This window comes from Solanum lycopersicum, chromosome 7 (assembly GCF_036512215.1).
Source record: "Solanum lycopersicum chromosome 7, SLM_r2.1".
NCBI lineage: Eukaryota > Viridiplantae > Streptophyta > Magnoliopsida > Solanales > Solanaceae > Solanum > Solanum lycopersicum.
In genome coordinates this window covers 5,006,452-5,030,232 of record NC_090806.1, presented here as the reverse complement: position 1 = coordinate 5,030,232, position 23,781 = coordinate 5,006,452, and the positions used below count along the sequence as shown (strand labels likewise).

General features: G+C 33.4%; 1 protein-coding gene across 4 annotated transcripts in view; it reads left to right on the top strand.

Moving 5' to 3' along the window:
• The window catches only part of LOC101253001 (uncharacterized), a 33,435-nt gene extending 14,515 nt beyond the window's left edge, over window positions 1-18,920 (top strand). For 3 of the 4 annotated variants that reach the window (XM_010325018.4, XM_010325019.4, XM_026031881.2), the window contains 16 exons: window positions 1,664-1,766; window positions 2,920-3,010; window positions 3,342-3,439; window positions 4,734-4,907; window positions 7,948-8,196; window positions 9,859-9,954; window positions 10,058-10,152; window positions 10,520-10,583; window positions 10,673-10,763; window positions 10,856-10,920; window positions 11,025-11,276; window positions 11,417-11,490; window positions 14,477-14,583; window positions 14,976-15,094; window positions 15,634-15,711; window positions 17,970-18,920. In XM_010325018.4, coding sequence (XP_010323320.2) covers window positions 1,664-1,766; window positions 2,920-3,010; window positions 3,342-3,439; window positions 4,734-4,907; window positions 7,948-8,196; window positions 9,859-9,954; window positions 10,058-10,152; window positions 10,520-10,583; window positions 10,673-10,763; window positions 10,856-10,920; window positions 11,025-11,276; window positions 11,417-11,490; window positions 14,477-14,583; window positions 14,976-15,094; window positions 15,634-15,711; window positions 17,970-18,176 — 1,963 coding nt within the window. In that variant the 3' untranslated portion in view covers window positions 18,177-18,920. The remainder of the gene's footprint in view (window positions 1-1,663; window positions 1,767-2,919; window positions 3,011-3,341; window positions 3,440-4,733; window positions 4,908-7,947; window positions 8,197-9,858; window positions 9,955-10,057; window positions 10,153-10,519; window positions 10,584-10,672; window positions 10,764-10,855; window positions 10,921-11,024; window positions 11,277-11,416; window positions 11,491-14,476; window positions 14,584-14,975; window positions 15,095-15,633; window positions 15,712-17,969) is intronic. The other variant, XR_011210546.1, reaches the window with a different exon arrangement.
• The last annotated feature ends 4,861 nt before the right edge of the window (window positions 18,921-23,781 follow it).

The window sequence follows — 23,781 nt, the reverse complement described above, 5'->3', positions numbered from 1 at the left end:
ATAGTGTAAAAACATATGCATTAACAATGTGTATTTCTGTTGCTGAAGGTTTGAGAGAGGAGTGCGTAAGAAGATTTGGTGGTGAGACAAAACTGGAGGGTGTATGTGTGGGCACAAGTAGGGATATAAGAAATAGAAGAAGCTAGTAAGAGGGTGGAGTTGGGGATGGCAATAGAGTTGGGGAGAAGGCAGTGTTTCTTGTGAGGAGGGGTTGGGGGTTGGAGGAGAGGGTGTATGTGTGGGCAGAAGTAGGGATATAAGAAATAGAAGAAGCTAGTAGGAGGGTGGAGTTGGGGAGAAGGGGGTGTTTCTTGTGAGGAGGGGTTGGAGAAAGTGCACTACGCTTACCAGATGGGTGATGGAAGAATTAGAAAAGAGATGGACGAGGAAAAGTTGAGAAGGGAAAAGTTTGTGAAAGTATCTTGTTTTCCCTCACCAAAATTGGAGTATTAAACCGCCACTCCTCAACCGAGAGGGAGTGGTTTCCTATGTATATGCATGGGGTCCTTCTATGGTATTTATGTCTTTAGTTAAAGGGTAATTTGATTAGCAAATTTCATATGAGGAGATATTGGTAGTTTTTTATAAGTACTATATGCAACAATATTTTATTGAGAAAATGACAAAAATGGTCCCTTATGTTTGAGAGGATAGGTTCAAAATAGTCTCTTATGTATGTACTTTACAGTATTGGTCCTTCAAAATTGGTCAAACGTTACATTTTTAGGCTCTGTAAAATATATACACCGAACTCTGTGTGTTAGATTCGACGAGAACAATGGAAAATAAGATTTAAGTTAACTATAAACTAGAAAATCCCATCAATCCTAAAATATGCAACACAAAAATTACACTAGACAGTAAAAAGATATTAAAAATAACAAAAATTAAACCTCAAAAAGTTGCACCAAGGCATACCTCCGAAGCTCTAAAATGTTGGAATAGAGAAGGAAATATGTCCGGCCACAGAGAGAGATGGAAGATTGTCCCTGTTTGCATCTGGTGGACAATATGGAGGAAAGGAACCAAAGATGTTCTGAAAACAAGATCATCCCTTTCCAAAGTCTGAAGTTGAATTGTCTTATAACCTTTTTCTTTTTGGTGTAACTACGTACTCCCCAAAAAGGTGGAGGATATTACACAGTTTCTAGATAGTTTAGGAGGGATATAGGTGATAGATTTCTTTGGTTTTGCTTACCGTAAACTCCACATGTAACTACTACTAAAATACACTATTGGTGTATTTTGTCTATAAAATGTTAACTTTCTCAAAAAAATAAAATAAAAGTTACACCTTCTAGAAGTAAAATTAAAAATAGTAGAAACTACAAAAATCAGACCTCTAAATGTGAGTTTCGGTAATTTCTTTCTTTCTTATAGTTCTCATGAAATCTAACGGACAGAGTTGGGTAAAAATTTATGGAGTTTAAAAGTGGTTCAGGACTACATTAATGGTACTATTCTTTATTCAATGTGCAATTGTGAACATTTGGAGTGTAGGAAATTCAAGTGGTTAGCTTTTTCTTTTTCTTTTCTTTTCCTTTTTATCTTTTGGGTTGATATAAAATATATTAAGAGATCGTCATGAATCTGTATGTTTCTTAACAACCAAGGAAATTCTAATCTGTGTAAACTTGAATTTGTCTCTGTGATCCTTTTGCAGGTATTCTAGAATGCCTCGTGAATTGTTGCCAACAGTTCTCACTTCTATTCAAGTTAGGATTGAAGAAGGCTTTTTGTCCAGAAGTGACCAGAATATCTTATTGGTTAGTCCTAATGAGTTGTGAGCTGTAGATTTTTTAGGACCTGCTTATCCAGGAATGCTTAAAATCATTTAAGGGGGTTTCAACTTACAGGCACTGATGAGGAAAAAATTAGATTCAGCTAGGCTTTCCCTAGTATGATATCAAAGGAACAATTAGGAATTTTTTGGTTCAATATTTGGAGCTTGAGCGATTTATTTTAGTCATTTCAAACCTGTTGCATCGTATAGTTCTGTTTGCAAAGTTATATTGTGTGCTTCTTCTCCTTTTTCTCACTTTAGTTTTTTCTGGTTTCTTCTTTATTACTACTTATTTATTTTTTTTAATTGTGTTTCCTGTTGTCATGTGTAATTTTATAATCTTTTAAAATCCTGTCTGTTTAACTTTGTTTGATGCCCATTAACGCACACAAGTGATTTCAAAATGTACCTTTCTGATTTTGTTATTCAAATTCACTTTCAGAGAGAATTACTCAACTGGATTCTACTGATTTGCAATATCCTCAATCCTAAGGTCGTGTATGGGTTATTGTAACCTTCATGACTTTTTGGCACTTGACAATTAATATTTGAGCCTTGGCACCTTAGTTGTCCATTGCACTTATTAGTTTACACTCTTGTAGATTATGTAATACTATTAGCTTGCATTCACTCATGCACATTTTACCCATGAACATATAGTGTATCTTATCGAAGTTCTACTGTTACCTTCTCAGACTTACTTCAAAGACTAACAGAGTTTGAGAACCTAGGTATTCATAGCCCCCCTCCTTGGATAATTAAGTTCCTGTTAACACAATTGAAGAAAATTGTGAAGCACTTTGAAATTCTTTTTCATTATGGTGGTAGTAAACTTTTTCTAGCCTTTGTGTGCTTTACTTTTCATTTGGATTCATCCCCAGATTCTTCCTTTTGTCAAATTTGTTGCAGTATTCTGTAGTAAAAGCTCAGTTGGACATATTTTGTTGATATATAACCCTCTGGTGCTCTTTAAATGCATTATTTGAATCCAGTTTAAGGTTGAGACAGACGGCTTCATGGAGTTATTTGAGCCTCTTGTTGATTCTTCTAGAGTAACTTGGTACCAATATATTATAGAATAATAAGCAACTATGTCTATGTTTCTGCTTTATTCAAATGCTTGGTTTTGTCTGCAGGCAACCGCAATCAACTGCTTAAGTGCAGCCTTGTCAGTCTCACCACTTTCAATTGAAGTCAAAGATATGCTTGTGGCAGAAGTATCAGCAGGTAATCTGATAGTTCCCTTGGTTGAATAATCAGTAAAACAATCTGAATGAGTTTGGGTGGTAAATACTGTAGTTTTTTTATTACAGCCTATAAACTGATCAAGAGCCTTACATTATAGGCTATCTAATTTGTTAAAATATTGGAGACTCTGTTTTAAGTTAGATAGTGCAAGTGGTTACTTAACTTAATTCGTTGGAAAAACTTGTACCTGGCTAAAATGTGTTTGCTGACATAGGATATTGCTCAGGAATCCTGTTCTTTTTAAATTTCAGTGAACTGGCTGGTTATCAATTCAACTATTGATTGTATTCCTCTGTATTTGTCCATTCAGGTTCAATCAGTATTAAATCGAAGTCGGGCATTTTGTTTACGTTGTTTCGGTATTGTGACCCAGGAGTAAGCCCATCAGTAGGCTTTGAGGCACTTCAGGTAATCGATCAGTCAATCTATAAGGAATTCTATAATCTTTGAAAAAGATGGAGAAGCAGGAAAAGAAAGGAAATAAGTTTTTCATGGTTGAACTTTAACAATTAACATAGTGTGTCAATGTCGAGAATGGTTCACAGATGATTTAGGTTATCTTCTCCTATGTGAAATTGTACAAATTCTGTGCCTTTCCGTTTTCCCTCTTTTTGTTAATTTATTGTCCCCTCTATATTTACGTAATAAATAAAACCCAGAACAGAGAAAAGACATCCAAAAAGATAATTATAAAAAAAAAAAGAAAGGATAAGATCATCTAAAGATGTTATATTTTTTTTTTTGGTTGGCATTCTTTTCTTGATGCTTGAATGAGCTATCCCATTCCCATGGGAGCCATTTTGTAAGTTCAAAAGGTATCCCCCAGGGCATGTTATGCTTCTTTCATGTAAGCTCAGTTTTCTTTTGGCACACTTTTGTAGAAGAAATTTAGAAGCTAAACTTATTTTTATTTGCTTTTGGACCTTCCATTATAGGTCACTCTTTTTCCCATCCAATCGCATTAACAGAACATGTTTCTGTTACACCTACTTATTGATAGGCTACTGTTACAGCTTCTTACATCCGCCTCATGCATAAAACATGTGTACTCTGTACAAACTTTTGTCAATAGCACCAGAATCTGTGTCCTCCTTTGTAATGACTTGCAGGCTGATGCTTTGGCATCCAGTTTGAGAGCTCTTGGGGTCCAATCTGTGAATGTTGCCTTTTGGTTATCTATTGGTCTTTTTTAAGAAATATTTTTACCATCTTCTCTATGCAATTACAACCTAATTAATCAGGATTCTTCCACAGTATCTTTCAGTTTCACCTTACTTGATACTCAGTGAGAACATGAAAATCAATCCAAAGTAACCAGTTTCAAAAAAATAAATAAAATGAAATTCAATTGATCTGGGAGTAGCTGAGGGAACCACTGTATTGAAGATGCTGAACAAGTGGGGCCTAGCAGTTAGCGGAAGATGCCATTCTGGTATATCTAAATAATATATGCCTTGTAAAGAGGGAATAAAAGAAACAATACCAAAGCAAAATACCTTTTATGAAAGCAAAATAAGGGTATTCATTTGTCATTTGATGATTTGCAACTTGCCTGTTTGGTGGTTTTGTTTTGGTTACCTTTTGTTCTTCTGGCATTTAAATGAAAACAATGTTCTTTACTTGAGGATTTTGTCTAAATTTGAACACCATCGAAAACTTTAGTTGGTTGCATTGATATGTTTCTATATCGTACTTCTCCTAGGCCGTCAGAGCTGTGGCACACAACTATCCTAGCGTGATGATCCTTTGTTGGGAAAAGATTTCCCTTTTAGTTCATGGAGTCTTGACCTCCTCTTCTGAGATAAGGTCTTGGAGGGATAATGTTGGAAACTCAAATGAGCCAATTGGAGACAAAGTCATAACCGCTTCAATCAAGGTGAGGTACCTGCTTATGTTTTGGTTTTCTTTCCCCTTGTTTTGTGCTTCTTCCATCTTGTGTGCGTTACAGTAGGGGTCTGAAAGCACTGGCGGGGTTTATTTTCTTTGAATGTTGTTAGAATAGGAATAGGTTTATACAATCCTATTAGAATAAGAAAAGGTTTACACAATCATATTAGAATAGGAATATGTTTATACAATCCTATTAGAATAGGAATAGGAATACTAAATAGTATCCTACTTGGTAAAGGATTGTATTCTAGGGTCTATAAATAGGGTCTCGATGTAATAATGTAGACACAACAACAATTGAATAGTATTATTTTTCTATATTTATCGCATGGTATCAGAGCCTCTACGATCTTGGTAGAAAATCAAAGAGCTTCCGCTGCCGGCGGGCGGCTATTACTCATATATGCCGCTCATCCGGCCGATGATTATGTTAACAAAAGTCGAGTCACCATGTATCTTTCTGGTGACTATTTTCTCATATCTAATTTTTATTGCACCACGCCATCATTCCGGTGACTAATTTTTCATATTTAATTTGTGTAGCACCGTGCCATCATTCCGGTGACTACTTTTTCATTTGGTTCGTGCCATCATTCCGACCCTACCCATATTATCTCTTTTTCAATGGGGTCATTCCATCAATTCTAACTATCCTATTTAATTTCTATTTGTTAGTTGGGTCGTGACATCATTCCGACTATCTATATAATTTTATCCCTTAGATTGACCACTTTTAGCCATCAAATTTAATACTCCGGCATATGAGCATGTTTCAACCACTTTTTCAGTGACTTGTCTAATATCAACTCATCTACTGATTCCAACAGGATCCATATACTTTATACTACGTTTTGAGCACTCTGTTGCTCGGGGGAGTTTAGTAGCCTTGTATGTCAATTATGTGAGTCACTCTATGGTTTGAAGCAGTCTTTGCTGGTTTAGTTTGGGAAGTTCAACACTGGAATATTATCTCCGTGTTTACTGACATTATGCATCAAATCCAGTATTTAATGAGAAGACAAGCACATTGAGATTGACTTGACTGTCAATTTTGTGAAGTCGACTGATCAACTTGCGGATATCTCACCAAGCCCCTTATCGGTCCTCGTGTCAATTACATTTGTAACAAGCTAGGTACATGAATTGTATGCACTAGCTTGAGGGGGAGTGTTGGAATAGGAATAGGTTTATACAATCCAATTAGAATAGGAATAGGAATACTAAATAGTATCCTACTTGGTAAAGGATTGTATTCTAGGGTCTATAAATAGGGCCTCAATAGAATAATGTAGACAGAACAACAATTCAATAATGTTATTTTTCTATATTTCTCACATATGTGAAGTTCTTCTCTTCTTGCTTTTTTTTGTGGGGGTGGGGTGAGGTGGGAATGGTGGGGGATGTTAAGTGGCATCCTGCTGTCAATTGGAAATTAAATCCTTTTGAAGCAATTGTTTTCTGCAATAGGATGAAAACGAAATTGCAAAAGACCACAGGAATTTAGGTAACTTATCCCAGTCCTTCGTTTTCTTGAAATTTAATGTGATTCAAATAACCTTTGGGCTAGAGTCACAAATGATACGTCTTCTTTATGGGTTATCACTTTATTGCGCAATGCAATCGTTACTTAATACTCACTTCTGATTTTTTATTTTTAAAAGCAATATTTATATTTGTACAGTTTAGCGAAAAATAGGAAGTATATTTTCTTGATAAGCCATTGGTGGCTCTGAAATATACTTGATTACTTTATTCTAGGTTTTTTTTACTTCTCTTTGATGATTCGTAAGGTGTTTTCTTGTGACAAAAGAAAAAAATGAATCCCAGATTCAAGGAGCATACGCCTAAGCAAGACGGCAAAGAAGGTCCTATCTGAGCATTTTTTTAATAAGTAGTTCTGAGCTGAGAGCTCAACCAATTATCTATGAGGATAGATCCATTTTCTGCTCTCCAAAATTTCAAATTACTTCCGGTAATACCAGCTGTGCTTGTTCTGTTCTCTCCAAACTCTTCAAACTTTCCAGCAATACAAGTAGTTGCTAACTTTATTGATGTCAAGTCACATGTTGGTTGATGAGGTTTGCAATGTAATAGGAGGTGATGACATATTCACCTTCTTTGAACATGAAGCACCAAAACCCGTGTAAGTTACCGTTTTTAGATTTTCAGTTGTTAATAACTTAATATGGCCCACCATGCACTCGATAGAAAAAACTTTGTTTGATAGGGGTTTTCTACAGTCAAACTTAGACCTAGAAAACAGTCCTGGTAGTTCTTTTTGGTGAAGCTCGATAGAGATCTACTGTGAAGATCTCTTGTTGGCCCCTCCCAATTCAGCTGCTCTTATACCTTTTCCTTGACAGTTAGGATGAATAATGGAAAAAAACTGCTTAATATGCTCCAGCAATCCTATTTGCTAGGGTTCAATTGTCTTTTCTTGTTAACATGATATTTGTTAGTTACATATAGCCATATCTTAAATTCCAGGTCCCACATGCTCTTGGCTTTCTTTCAGGAAATTTCATGGTCTACTCCTTTATAATATCTTCCTTTGGTTGCTGTTTGTCAATTTAGGTTTTAACATAGTCTGACATATGTTTCTTCCTCCCGCGTTTCCGATTCTGTTACAAGAATACAATGATCATTTTCTTCCTATTCTGCTTGCCAGCAAATTTTATGTACTACTATACGTTTTCAGTAGTGAAGTGCAAAAGATGAAAAAGCATAGCTGGGTAGGTAGTATAGTCAGAGAAGGAATCAATTTGCATGAAGTTTTGTGAAAGCATTAGCATTTGAAGATAAAATGGCATGCAGTCAATAAGAATCTAAGTACTTGTGATTTTGATCATTGTTTCATCGATTTGTTAGTTGAAACTTGTCTTTTTGTTGTATTTTGTTTTAGTTTTAGCAGCTACAGTTCTACCAAACACAAGAAAGATTTTATGATCGTTTAGAAGGGGTCGATTTCTTAATTTGGTATTTGTCATATGTTCTTTGGATGTTACTGTGACATGAATGTTTTGCAGGTGTTGGATGAATGTCTTCGTGCAATCTCTGGATTTAAGGGAACTGAAGATCTTTCGAGTGATATATCACTTGATAGCCCCTTTACGTCTGACTATGTCAAATCAAAAACAATCTCATCGGCTCCATCTTATGGGCCACATGATTGTGTAGTAAATAGTGATGGAGCTGAAAAGCTGTCAGGAAGTGAGCAGTGGTTGGAAGCAATAGTTCGGCATTTGCCTCTTATACTTCAGCATTCTTCTCCAATGGTTAGTTTATAGATACCTTTTGGATTCTCTATAGATTTTATTAATTGTACCATATAATAAGAAGTTGGTGAAGTATAGAAAAGAAGAAAATAAATTGCACGTTTAAAAGATTTATTTTAATTGTGATTTCTGCAGAAATAGCCTCTGAAGTATGTGTGCTGCCTACTCAATTGCTTATAGAATAACCTAGAGTTATCAAACCCACATTTATCAATCCAGGAAGTCCTACTGCTGGTGATAGCTAAGAATAAGAGACTTTTTAGGCATGATCAGGTCAGATGAGAAGTTTGAACCAGATTTTTGGGAAAATATCAAATATCTACGATAAAGCAATTAGCTTACAACGAATTTAACCATGTTTTATTTACATCAAAAATAGTCCAAAACTCATTGGAAGTATACACTAACTATACATTATAGCTAGCCAAAAGTCACAAAAAGTATACACTAACTATACAATATAGGGTACCTATGCATGAGTTATACGCTGACTATACATTATGATACACTCAAAAAACTAACTATAACTTAACCATACATGAACCATACATTGACTATTCAATCTCGATGTTTCTAGTCTTTTGATATATAGTTTGCTTCAAAGGGTTCACACATTTGTGGTACGTCAAATTTTGAAAAAGAAAAAACAACAAAGAAGAAAAAGACGTAGAAAAAAAAAAAAGAAGACGACGATGAAGAAGGAGGAGGAGGAAGGAAGAAGGAAAAGAAGGCCTTAATGGCGAAGTGGGAAGGAAGAAGAAGAAAATTAGAAGCTATTAATGGCGAACTGGAAAGGAAGAAGTTTTGGCCAATTTTAGTAATTTTTGAAAATTTGGCCAAAATTTCGGTAACAGAGATAGCCGAATGACCATTTCTTATAATTTTCCCTTTCAAATATTCAGATAATCTACGGGTAGATCCAGAAAATACCCTAGAAGGGTAATGATATGTAGAAAAATATTCATTACAGAAAAGGTTATCCTTTAGAAAGAAATGGTATGCCAACATGAAAAGAATAAGATGTAATATCGAGTTCTTTAAATGGTTTGAATGCACACTTGTGAGAGGGCATGTTAAGACGTAGTGGAATAAATAAAGATGGCCCCTTTTACAGTTTAAACTTTAGATGAAACAGTCCACACTAAGCAAATTGGTATTAGATTAGAAAGTGGTCTCGATTTTCAGCATTAATGTAATACATATACGAAATATGTCAAGTACTTGACTGAAGAAATATATCAGCTCGCATTTGAGGATGCATACTGCAAATCTGTAGTAAATAAATGTTTAGGTGTCTACTCTCTTTAACTCTTCACAAGCTTTAATTTATTGACAGAGCAAGCAGGAATTCTAGCTTAGTTTCTCGGAGTGAATAATCAACAAAATATTGTCACATGCTTGGCCATGTAAAAGATTCCGCCATACGTGACGGTGTGTTTGGGACATAATTGAATACATAATGGCGTTCCCTCTCTAACAATACAAGCTTTAATGAGATCACGCAATTTAGCAATGCTTATTCTCCCAGAATATTTTAGAGCATGCATGCTAATCATCAATATCACTACATGAGAAAGATCTTGTATTGGTTTCTCTCATAGAAATTGTCAGGCTGCTGCTGCTATGACTCATTTATTCCATTACTTTGCTTTGGTCCTTTAGGTGAGGGCTGCATCAGTTACTTGTTTTGCTGGAATTACTTCCACAGTTTTCTTTTCTCTACCAAAGGATAAACAAGACTTTATCATGAGCTCTTGTGTAAGTTTTTGCTACATAACTGATTAGTGCATTGGTGCTTTATCCTTCTCTCAATTATAGAGAATGATAAGTGATTTAAGTTGTACTTGTGAAATCTTCTTAGGTTAAAACTGCAAAAGGTGATGAGGTTCCGAATGTTAGATCAGCTGCTTGTCGTGCTATTGGTGTAATTGCTTGTTTTCCACACATTTTTGAAAGGTACATTAAATTCATTTAGCCTTAATTTCTCTTTGGAGGCATTGTTTGGACACTGTTGAATTCTGTGATTAATTCATTTAAAAGCTTAAGCTTAAAATGTTAAGAGAGAACTCACTTTTAGTTTACATATCATAATTTATCTCAACATGCTCCCTTATGTGAGCCTGATTCTTTTTCATGGGCAAACATGTGAAAATATTTTTTTCTTAAGCGGATACCATGTTGAATTGTGTGAGAACTTCATCTAAAAACTTAAAAGCTTAAACTGTTAGGGAGAATATTTTTAATTTACCTAATTATATTTGTCTGGCCCGACTTTTTTAGCCAGTTCGTTGTTAGTTGGTAAATCTATGTTCCAATATGGCAGTGCAGAGATTTTCGACAAGTTCATTTCTCCTGCTGTGGACAACAGTCGTGATTCCTCAGTGTCGGTTGGTTTCAATACTCCTGTTTTTGCACATTTTCTCTGCTTATTAGCCTAGCAAAAAGGTACATGGAAGCTTAATGTGACAACTTTCAGGTTCGCATAACAGCTTCATGGGCTTTAGCTAATATATGTGATGCACTTCGCCACCATGTTGATGTACATGGATTTGAGAAATTCTCTTCAGGTCCTGTGAATTTCTGAATGATTTTCGATCTGTTTGTTGTGTAACAATACTTTCAGACGTCTTATTGTTCTTCTATATGAATGATTCAACAGTGAGCTCACAGTCGATTTCCTTGCTGATTGACTGTGCTTTACAACTTACGAACGATAATGACAAGGTAAGCTGTTAGCTATATTGGCTACTTTCAGTTCTTTTTTTGACATTTTGCTGTCATGTTAGCGATTGTATTATATAATTTACTTCTCATGTTTCTGATATCAGGTTAAAGCAAATGCTGTGAGAGCATTGGGTAACCTTTCAAGAGTTGTTAGGTTTTCAAGTCAATCATTTGCTTATGACAGGCAAGCAGATTCATTGGTCGTATCTTCTAGGGGAAAGCCCACAAAAGGTTTGTCCATTAGCGAGGATCTGGGAGAAAGTCGAAGTTCATGTAACGCTTACTTGGAAAGTTCTAAATGGCTCGAGAAGATGGTGCAAGCATTTATTTCTTGTGTTACAACTGGAAACGTTAAGGTATTTCTTCCTTATAATATTGTGATCAGGGGAAAAAGCAAAGGGAAAAAAGGAATAGTAGATATCAAACCTTAAATTTTTCCCCTGTCCTTCAAAAGCACACCGTAACTGCATACTTAAAAGGTCGGCCTTGCTATCAGGTACAGTGGAATGTTTGCTATTCACTAAGCAACTTGTTTTCCAATCCAACGTTGAAGCTGGAAAACATGGTCTGGTAAGTACTTGCTAACCTTGTTTCGATCCTCTATTATTAGCATGTCTTTGTTTTCTATTGATGTTGGATGTCCATGTGTTTGTGCCTTGAATGTTGGATGGCTTTGTTACATGATTCAGTATTTGACATCCTCGTCGTCATAGATACAATTTCTTCAAATTCTGGGAGTTACCTGGGTATATCCATCTTAAGGAGCCAAAGAGGATGAAGATGAGGACCAACTTGATTATCTCATCTCTTGGTTTGCTTAATGAATCTCATCCAAGGGCTCTGATAGAGTTTTCAATGGTATAAGTTGATGATAGTATAAATGAAACAATATACAAGTTGCGTAAGAGAACGTGGTTGTTTTTATGGGTTTGATCACATAAGTGGACATTAATAAATTGAAGTACCATTTTGAATAGTATCTAAGAAAAGTACCGAGAGGATGCAGGTGCAGGGGCACGTCTGAGGATCAGAAAAGACTGCCTAATGAGAGAGGTGATACCCTTAACTCCCTAAAACATGAATACATTAAATGAGCAGTAAATGGTTTTGGGAGCAAAATGAAAATCCACTGTAAAACCTGTATTAACCTATATATTGACCTAGTGTGCTCCCCAAGTAGTCCAGCTGATAATAGGTGTGTCCTGATTTACAGCAATCGCCAAGATTATATAATAATGGGCTAATTTAACCCGTTTAATTAGAACCCATTTTAAAACAACCTCCAACTTTGCCCAGTTTTTATGTGTAATTCAACTTGCTTGTAACCTACATAATCCACATTTGCAGCATAAAACGCTTCCTATTTTTTGTTGCACTGTAAATATTCTTTGTACTTGAGACATACTTACAGGAAAAAAAAAGAAAAAGTAATTACTCTCTTCTCCTAATCGACTACTTATTATGATAATGAACATTCAGTTGCATTCCCTCTAGTCCCCCTTGAAAGAGGTCGAGTTGACTGAGAGGAGTGACAGAACTCTTGGCCTGCCTAAACAGTTTTGACTATCATTTAACATTTTTTACGATTAAAAGTTACTCTATTTTTTTAATGACAAGGAAACCCGCAATCGCTACACTTTGGATATAGAGTAAACCCTGCTCTAGTGCAATAGCTCGCAAACCACGCAGGAGAGGTAAACCACACTAGGCAATCCATGTGCGATGAACTGAAAAAAAAGTTACTTAAATTAATACCACTATGATGTCATTTCTATGCATTAAGAGATCGATATCCAATTCACATTTAGAATAAACAAGAAACTAACACAAATCTTAACCCACAAAATTCTCATAACCCTTTAAAAATTCTGAGATTTTTATCGAAGCAGAAAATATAGACACCCTTGTATCCAAGGAACCACATGAACAATCAAGAACTTGAAGATCACAAACAAATGAGAAGGGGAAACCTTTTAATAAAAAATTTAACAATGTAAAATCAGAAGATATATGCATAGGCGGATCCATGATTTTCACGAAGTTGATTCAAAATATAAAGAAGTAAACATATGCAAAAGCCAAAAGGATTTGATACCTACTATATACACAATTATGACGTAAAACATAATCTGACAATGTAATTTTTTGAAGAAGAGGGTTCGGATAAACCCCCTCTTCGAAATATAAAAAAAAAGCGAACATACAAAAAGGCCAAAAGGGTTTGATACCGACTATATAGACGTAAAAAATAATTTGCCAATGTAATTTTTTGAAGAAGAGGCTTTAGATGAACCCCCTTGCGATACATAGCTCTGCCATGGATATATGATAATTTTTATTTTCTTACTTATACTACAGTACTCAATATTTTTAATCATAATAGAATCTTTTAGTTGATCTAATATTTCTTAAAAATAGGTCAAAATAGTTGATCAAATACGTAGTGTAAAGTGAAATTAGATGAATGAATGAAATTGAATAAGCAAAAAATACTCATTATATTGATTGCTTTATGAATCTGGATTATTGTTCAAATTAAACTCAAATTTTTAGTCCATTTAGCCCTCCTAATTTCAACCCAACTCATCCATTTGACACCCCTAAATAGAACTACATTACCTGCCTTGTTGTTATCTTTGTTGCCTTCTCTGTGCTGATTGATAGTAACTTAAGAACTTATTTTAAGATATGATGGTCTGAAGCAGATAGGTTATAGGAGTTGTCATCTTACTAACATTTGCGTATAGTCTTTAAAAGAAAATAGGAAGGCATTCGGAAGGCTAGTGACACTTTCGGTTAGGGGTGTCAAAAATGAACCCAATTATAGGTAATCCGCCTAGAATTTTAAGGGTTGGGCTCAAGATAATTTGAATTGGGTTCAATCTCAACTCATTCAAGCCTTGGCCCATTTTAAGAGAATCCTCGTTGAGCCAAATTTAATCTTTGATTTCAACCCGTTTTAAGACTTTTAATTTGCGGTGTAATGTATGTTCCTATGTTGATGGTATGAATTACTATATATTGTATATCTTAGGATTTATCTATCAATGTGTAACATTCTTTAAAAAAAAAATTGATTTGAAATTCAAACTGTGGTTATAAAAGTTAAATAACAATATGTTAAAATTATTGAATTTAAGCGGGTCAAATTGGGCGGGTCATGACCCAACCGATTTTTAGCCATTTGAGCCCAAAGTAAACTTGGGTGGGGCATAACCCAACCCGATCTCTATTTCAACCCATTTTAATCTCTGCAATTTCAACTCAACCCGCCCATTTGACACCCCTACTTTCAGTTTTGACAAAGTCCTAGGATGCATTATGTAAATGAGAATTGCTGGATTGTTCCGTGATGCTGCTGCGTAATTCTTTTTTTTTCACATCCCACCAACTGAATTCAGTTTCTTGAGTGGTGCATAATTCTTCTTTTCTACTCCATTTTGTATTATTTTGATGGGTTTGAAATTCTTTTTTCCGGGTATTCCCTATTTGTACATACATGCCTCAATCTATTTCAATGTGTTTGTACATATTGACTATCAAGTTAATATTGCAGGGCGTCATCAGTTTTTAGCATTCTTTTGCTGCTCCTCCGTGATTCCTCCAATTTTAAGATTAGGATACAAGCAGCTGCAGCTTTGGCTGTTCCAGCAACCTTAAATGGTGAATTGTTTTTACCTTTTGTTTTTATATCTCATCTCACAGTTGGCTTACAGAGAGGTTTATTTTCCTGTTCCTTTAGAACATGTTTGGATTCCTCTGAACTAGTTTGGGTGTTTGGGATTGAGGCATTGTAGTTGTAGTTGCTTACTGGTACTGAAAAAAGCTACTTAACAAGTAGGATCAACCTTTGTTATAGGGCAGAGCCAAAATAAACTTCTTATAGGACAGGTCATGCTAAGGGTATGCAATAAATTATTAAAATAGAAGTTATACTATAACATACTATCCGTGCAAATGAGAGCCTCCTTTTTGTTGAAGTTAGTCATGTTTGTTTGTATTTCTATAAGCTTATTCTCTTTTTGACTTAATGGGGTTGGCCCCGTCCGGTGCAGATTATGGCAGATCATTCTTTAGTGTCCTTCAAGGTGTGCAGCATGTTGTCGAGGGTCTCAGTTCTGATGAGATATCGTCACCATCAAATTTGAAATATCGATTGGCGCTTGAAAAGCAGGTTGAGCTCCTAAACCATTATACTTTGACATGCAAGAAATAGAAGTATAGCCAATAAGGAGATAACAAATATCTGTATATGCTTTGAAATTTCTGAACATTTGTTATCTTTTCGTATATAACAGATCAAGTTTTGTACGTGTTCTTACTGAAAACTGAAAAAGTTATGTACCCTTTCTGGTCTCGGCTACTTTCATATATATATCCTTTATCAACGTTGCTATATGAAATTGTCAGTAGTAGCCTGGGGGTGTAGTTACTCAACTTGGAATCTGTTTGAAGCATGTATTTAAGCTGCCAAGTTAAAGGGTTATTTATTAAAATCCATGAGCTGAATAAGTTTCTTCTTAATCTTAAACTTGATCTATATGTCATAATTATTGATTATAGGTGCTGGTAAAATTATCTCATTCTGTATTTGGTGGATAACAATTCCATGGCATGAGTTCAATGTTTTGACAAATTCATCCTCTTGATCAAATTTGTCACTCCTTCATTTATTTTTTACCAACAGCTTTTTACTGAATTTTTCTTCTGCAGCTGACCTCAACTATGCTACATTTGCTTGGCCTCACTTCCAAAACAGATGATCGTCATGTCCATGAGTTCCTAATGAAAGTAAGGCTTTTAGTATTAATTCAGTGCTTGAGAATATTCAATTTTCTTTTTAAAAACTCCTTAAAAATTTTTATTAAAAAAGAGACTTTGTATTTTAAATAGATTTTGTGAGAGACGATTTATATCTGTGCATCTGTTGTTTCCTTGTACATGCATCAACATTTTAAAAGTCAAATTATCTGCACCAACATCAAGAGCTGTAATTATGCTTTTCCCAAAGTTCCTAACGTGTTTGCTCTTTAGTGTGTTCACTTGGAATTGCCCCACGATGCCCCTCCATTACTACGTTATCTTTCTCCATCCCCATGTATCCCTAATTTCTAACTACTTCTGCCACATTTGAGTTTCTTTCTATGTTGCTCAGACTTGGGTGTGAATATAGAGGTCAGACTCTTCATCACATAAATTTAGGTTGCCAATAAATGTATATTACGACATACAAAATATATATTTTCGATTAATTAAACTATTGAACTAAAACTTATAAAACTTCATTCTTGTAAACACCAATGCTTTTTCTTATCTAGCTCAACAGAACAGCATTCTCATACTTCATGAGCCCAAAATATGTACATCTCGGTCACAGAATATAGTCAAAATACCCAAGGTAGGTTGACCCATTTCGATGTGGATCTCACTCCCACACCCACAATTGTGTCGTATCAACACGGGTGGAAAAAGAATTTCGAAGAGTTTGACAACATAGGTCTCTTTTGATATGCCAAGTTGCTATACTATTACTCCACCACTTCTAACCGTCTACAGAGACCTCTGATGTAATGACAATTGACAAGCATGTTATTCTATAAGTTCTCGATGAAGTTGCCCCTATTTTATCTAGCAGTTGCAATTATAATTTTCTGGACTCCCCTTCGTAGTATTATTCAGATAAATTTTTCAGTATCATGAATTAGAATATTACTAGTATCACCTGGTAAGGGCCATTGACATCACCTGGTAAGGGCCGTTGACTGGAATAGAAAATTTAGGAAGACTTACATTCGAGTAAGTTATTCTCTTTCTTTCGAACTACGAAAATGGGAATTGTTGAAATAGCTTTGTGTCCATTTCTACTCGGGTTATAGCGTAATCTAGTGATGCTTTCAGCTACTGGGCTTGCGCTATCTAGAGTGCAGCACTCAAGCTGCTTGACCTAGGAATACGACACTTGTATTGCTCTCTTCTTGCCTGCTTTCATTAGATAAAGTGTCTTCACTGATCGATATGAGGATTGCTCAAAAGTGTCTATACATCAAATTAAGGCCTTGGAAACAATTATGTATCATCGTCCCACTATTTGAATGGTGCATACTGAAGGATTTTTTGTGCTTATCTTAACCAAGTGAAAGGGTTGTTAATTGAATCTTCTTGCTACTTCAGTTTTCTTAAGATGTTAGAAACAGGTTTATTTTGAATTTTTTGAGCATCTGACCTCAGACACGATTGAGGATTGTATGGAATAAAATGTTTTGGTCCTTAGTACTTGAATTTTCCTTGTCTGGGGGACAGAGAAAATTTGTGCATTCTCATTTATGGATTTACCTTGGCTCTTCACCATTGGTCAAATATGATTAGTAACATCGTAACAACCACTAGACGTCATCAGCTTAAAGTGAGCAGTATGGTAACTAGTTGGTGAGAGTAATCCTTATTATGCAAGCAGATAAACATGCACATGTATGTATTTGGCCCTTTAACCATTCATAAATTTATATTGCATCAGGTTGCATGCAGCCTCTTTCAATATGTTTACACAAAATGTTATATTTCACTTCACTAAGGAATTTAAGTCTTTTTTGGGTTCCCCCCTCCCGCGGGGTATCAGTGCCCATTTTGGGGGACTGCCTAATCTGGATTTGTGCCGAGAATTCCCACTTTGGGGGAAAAGTGCTCCCTATCCAAAGCTCGAACCCAAAAAGACAAGTTTACTGAAGAGTTAAATACTCAAATTTTACATTGGAATCTTCCACTCAACCTCAGTAATATCTATACAAGATATGTCTTACAGTCATAGTATCTTTTCGTTAGATCTCGAAATTATTTTTGGGGAGGGAGGATGTAATTGCAGGAGAGGGGTTGAGAACACAGAGAGAAAAATAAATGAAGAATCTTAATAACAAGGTAATACCAAAATACATGAGTTGCTAATGTGGAGGTTTCTGTATTTGTTCTCTTCCCAGGTTTCTAGTCTTTAAAATCTGTATTTGATTTACCATCTCTTTTAAGGCTGTGTCTAATTCTCTTTAATATTCCTGTAGAAATCATCCTTCTTCGAGGAGTGGCTTAAGTTGGTCTGCATGTCTCTTGAGAAATCACCTAACCAGTTTGAGGCCGAATACTACTCTTCTGTAAACCACAAGAAAGATGTAATATTCAGAGCGGTTAGGTCACTTATTGAGGTGTATGAAGTGCATGATCTTCACGCTGTTGTACAAAGGTTTCACAAACTGTCCAACATCCTATGACAGGGTTTCCAGTTTTTGGTTCCTACTTTTTCTTGGTTGGTCTGGTGTGTATTTTCTCCAGCTGCTGCTTCTTGAACTGGTTAGCCCTGTCCCAGTCAAGGCTGTACCTTAGCTCTGCAATTTCACCATTTGACCCTCTTGATTGAATCACACCACTGACAACCGTAGAATAGTTTGCCGAACAAAGTGGTGGTTTCTTTGGATGTGCATTTCCATCAGAAGACCCAAATGGTTGCTGTCAGCGGAAGGATGAACACAAAAGCTTCCAATGATTACTTGTAGATTAGTCTGCGAACAAAGTGATCATCTTCTTTGAACGTGCATTTCCATGGACGTTGTGAATGGTAGCAATCAGCAAAAGGACGAGCCCAGAAACTCGGTATGATAACCTGTAAATTAGCCTGATGAACAACTTGATAGTGTTATCATTGGTTGTGCATCTCACCAGTCTCTTAAATGGTCCTAGCAGCAGGATGAGCAGAATATTTTCCCCAGTACCCTCTGGTTTTCGACTTGCTCAAAACTCTATTAAGCCTGGAGCAATATGTTGAGTCATCTGGAGACTGTCCTGGTATTTATTGTGCTTTCTGTATAACAATGTGAATTCCCATTCTCTGTGCAAGACATTTTGACAGATTGTAATTATATGCAGAATTACTTAACTGGCATATTGTTAAAACTTGAACGACTACGTCGTTCAAATTTTAAATGTTTGGGTTAAATATTAAGCTTTGATAGTCCCAACTCTAGACCCATATATTTGAAATCAAAAACTTACAACATGATTATTCAGATACTTCCAAAGTGCCATACTCAGATTTTTCAAAAGCATTCACCAACCAACACAAATTTGAAACCTTCAGCAGTTATGACAGTATATGGATTTCATTTTCAGTATACATAGTTAGGACCTCTGTTTTGGTTCATGATAAAGGTGGGGTTGAAGTGAGACATAATTAATATAAGAGATATTTAAAATAGATTATTAGGCATACATTCTAAATAACAGTAACACAAGACACATATAATCATGCTAATGAACGGTTAGATTCATTAGTAGAACTTAAATATTCAGAAAAATATATGTTCAGATATAGTATCACTTAAACAAGACAAGTCCAATTCAGTTAGAGATTAATCCATTAAGAGTGATTAGGTAAATATAATCTCTAGAGTCTCTTGATATACAAGTTGAAACGAGTCATCAAATGAAGAGACTAAAAACAATGTCATAATATACAAGTTTATTCGATGGGAAAGAGGACCAATGACAACATTTAAACTCATATAAAAGTCATTGATAAGCACTAGGGGTGAACCCTAACACTACTAGTTTTTTTTAAAAAAAAAAAAATTGAATTTTGAACTTTTTGGAAAATAGAAAAATGGCCAAAACCCCATCAAAACGGTTTTGAATGGACAAAAGAAGTCCTTGACCACAACAAGGGGATGAGTATTTCTCACTGGGTTGATGTCGACGAACCAATCAAATTTCAGGTCAATCAAAGTTCATCGTCAAAAACTAGACCTCTAGACCGACCATTTTAGCACATTCGACAAGTCATCGGCACACACATGTGCAAATCAGGCGAATTGTTCAAATTCTGAATGCATACAAATTAGGCAAATAATACAACTCATGTGAATAGCAAGAATCTGTGAAACTGTAGCTGTCATTTACAATTTTCTTAAACTATAGCTATAGTTGATAACCTAAACGATCAACAATCAATAAATTAAAGTAACAAATTTTAAAATTGAATTAAACTGATCGATACGTAGCCCGGCATAATTGGGTGGGATGAACACTACTATGCATTGATGTTTATATGAATAGCATTGTGCATTTGGGTCAATTTCAGTAAATCAATACACCATTGTTTGTCTATTATATTCTTGACCAATACCATTTTTTGTAAGGCTAAAATAATATTTTCTTCGTTTATTTTTTATTTGTTCTGTATTGACTTAATATATTTTTTATAAAATAATAAATCTAATTGCAGTTTTATTGTAATATCTTTTGAATATATGAAATTTAATGTTTTAATTTTTCTAACTAAACAAATTAAAATAAACATCTATTATTAGTATAATATAAACAAATTAAAATGGACAAAAAAGAGCAAATTCACTCTAACATAGAATTCGTTTTCTTTCATATTTTTCAACTATTTCTCCATTTATGTGAGTATTCTGTTTTCTTTTCTTTGTTTAATAACATACCTGGCCTCATAAAGTAATATCAGGAAAATTACAGTTAATTGTATTTTTTTAAATTTTATATTGAATATTAAAATATTAAATTGACTTAATTTATCTAATTTAAAGAATTAATTAAATTGATTTTCAAAAAAATTGAAAAATGTAAAGTATTTAGACGGATGAAGTGATGAATTATTGTCATCTTTAAATTAAGTGATTATTAATTAAAAAATTGTGCAAATTAATTGAAAATTTCTATTGGACTTAACCATATTAATTTATATTTAGAATTTTTACATTTATTTTGTGATAGACAAAATTCCTAATCATATACAAGAAAAACTTTTTATATATAAGAGACAATACTATTGATGATATTTGAACCCTTCATTTCAATTTTCAACAATGAAACCAAGTACTCAACCAATTAGATTGTACTTGGAATTTAGAATTATTATAAAAGCTACCTGAATTATACAATTTTTATTTCTAAAAGTATCAAATTAAAAAAAATTAGAAACAATAGCAAAATTTTAAAATAAAAAATCAAGAAAAGCAAAAAAAAAAATTAGATTAAAGAGAGAGAAAATTACATGTTAAAGCATACTATCGTAAATTTAATTTTTTTAAAAAAAAAAAAAAAAACTAAACGTCCAAATAGGCATTAATAAATAAAAAGTATTTGAATAGTAATTTTATCTTGGGATGATAAAATAATCAAATTAAAAACCAACTAATTAGGAGAAAATCAAGGGAAAGATATTTTTTTTGTCAATTATAAATTACTATATTTATGGAAAGATATTTTGCAAGTAACATGAAGATGGTGTTGACATGTGATAAATTAAAAAATATCTTGAAAAAAGTGTAATAAATAATTACAAATTGATTTTCTCTCATTAATATTATTTCTCTCACCTATTAATTATATATATAACACTATATAATATATATTAGTTAATAATATATAATTAATTAATTAATTATAATTAATGAATATATAAATTAAAACTAATTTGTAAACACTTGTAATTAAAATGTTATCAGTAAAATATAAAAAAATAGATCTAAAAGTTGTAATATTAATTCTTAAAATATCAAAAGTTAACGGTGTTAACTTTAAGTTAGGTATAAGGACTAAAATTACTCATTATATTTAATTTTAAAAGTTAAATGTATTTAGTCTAATAACTACAAGGACCAAAATCATAGTATGCTAATAACATAGGGACTAAAACTATCATTTCCCCAAAAATTAAATATATGAGACAATTACAAATAATTCAAGGCACTAAAGTATAATAATAAATATTCTTTTAATTGTCTAATTTTATTAAATTCGTCGAGAGGTAGAGAACAAGAAAAAACACTATTAGTGAAATTTGAACCTTTCATTTTCATTTTCTACTATGAAAGTTGTAATATTAACCCATTAATTTGTACATAGAATTTAGAATTATTATAAATACTACATGAATTAATTGAATTATAATTATTTTTATTATATTTATCGCTATATATCAAATCTTTGTGACAGTATATTAGGACATCGATATCAATCATTATTCTTTATAATAGATACGTTAATATGGGCTAGGCCTGTTGGGCCGGTCTGGCCTAGCCCAGAATTTAACAGGGTTAGACTACAATTTTTGGACTCCATTTGAGAAAAGAGTTTTTTAGCTTGGCCTAAATAAATCTGTTGATTTGTGGGACTTGAGAAATATCGGGTAGGGCCGGTCCGTGGCCCAATAAAAATTAATTAAAAAATATAATATAATGTTAAAATTTAAAATTAAAGAGAGTACAAACTCAAAACAATTAGGTTAATATTTCTATTTAGAATATATACTTTTACTTGGAAAAAAAAAACATAATAAATATTACAAAGATAATTTTACTTGTGAATTTCATTAAAAAGTAATAACATTAACATTATGCAATATTGTTTTGTCGATATTTATGATAATATTTTTAAATTATAATTTATAATTTAATTTAATAATTTTAAATATAATATAATTTTTTAAATAAAATGGATTGGCCCGACAAATCTGTAGCCTACGTACTTGTGGGTAGGGTCGGCCGTTTTCTGGCCCCCACAAAAAATGGCTAGCCCGACCTGGCCCGTAAAATGCCGAAGTCTGTATGGGTTAACCCGGATGGAGTGGGCTAACCCATATTGACAGCTCTACTTTATAATAATGTTAATTCAAAATTTTAAGAATCGTTAATATAATTAGAGTGTTACAAAATTGTTATCTATAATATAAAAATTAGATTTGACAATTTCTCTTTTATCTATTAAGAGAAAGTATATAATTCTGATATTACAATATATCTTTTTCCCACCCAGTCCATTTTATATAACAACATTATTTTCCAAGTTCAAGCTCTTATTAGTCTATTGTTTTTGTTTTATATGACTATTTGGTCAATAAAGATAGGCAAAAATGAAAGGGAAATTTATAGCGTCATGACCAGATATATAAAAAAATATATATATATTGATTTTATCTGATTTCAATATATTAAATACATAAAATAATTTATATATTATAAGCTTGCATATTAATTATACTAACATATGAATATGAATTCGATGATGAATATTTTAATGATTAAACTTATATTACTTAAATTTTAAATTGAAATTTAAAATTCTATATACAATAAAGTTAAGGTCCCTTTCTTTTTGGTTTGCTCTTCTAGAAACAATACTCATTTGTTAGTTAATTTAGTGAGATGATAGCAACTTGGATTGTGGCGTAAATGTGAGATTGTTTTATTTTAATTAAATATTTTATGTTTGAGCTCTGAATATAAAGAAAATTATATTGAGAGTATCACCATTAAATAGGTTCTGTAGTGTGTAACCCAAATTTTATCAGTATCAATATGGATTTCGGACGCCTAAAGAAAAAATGTCAAAAAAGAATGTCAATTTGGCAAACAATTATTGGAGTAAAAGAAAGTAAGCTTAATCATAAAAATTTTCTACTTTACTTTCTCGTCATCATAAAGTATGAAAATATTAATTATTCATTGTTTGACGGCTTCAAAATGTAAAAGTCTTTTAGATTTCCAGAATAATTACATGTTAATATAGTAATTACAATTAAATATTTTAATACAATTTTTGGTGTATCAATAGTCTTTACAGTCTTCCACTCAATAGATTCCGTAAATATATTGCTAATATACGAAGTTTAAATAAAAAATGCTAATTTTTTTTTAAAATAAAATATGTAAAGTTTACGCTAGATCAAGTATTATCTAAACAAATCTTTAAATTGATCCTACCTATTCAACTTTTATTAAGAAATTCTACTGGCAATTAAATGGCTTCTGGGGTGTATCGGCTGATTTGGTTCGATCTTATATATTATTGATTTGATTT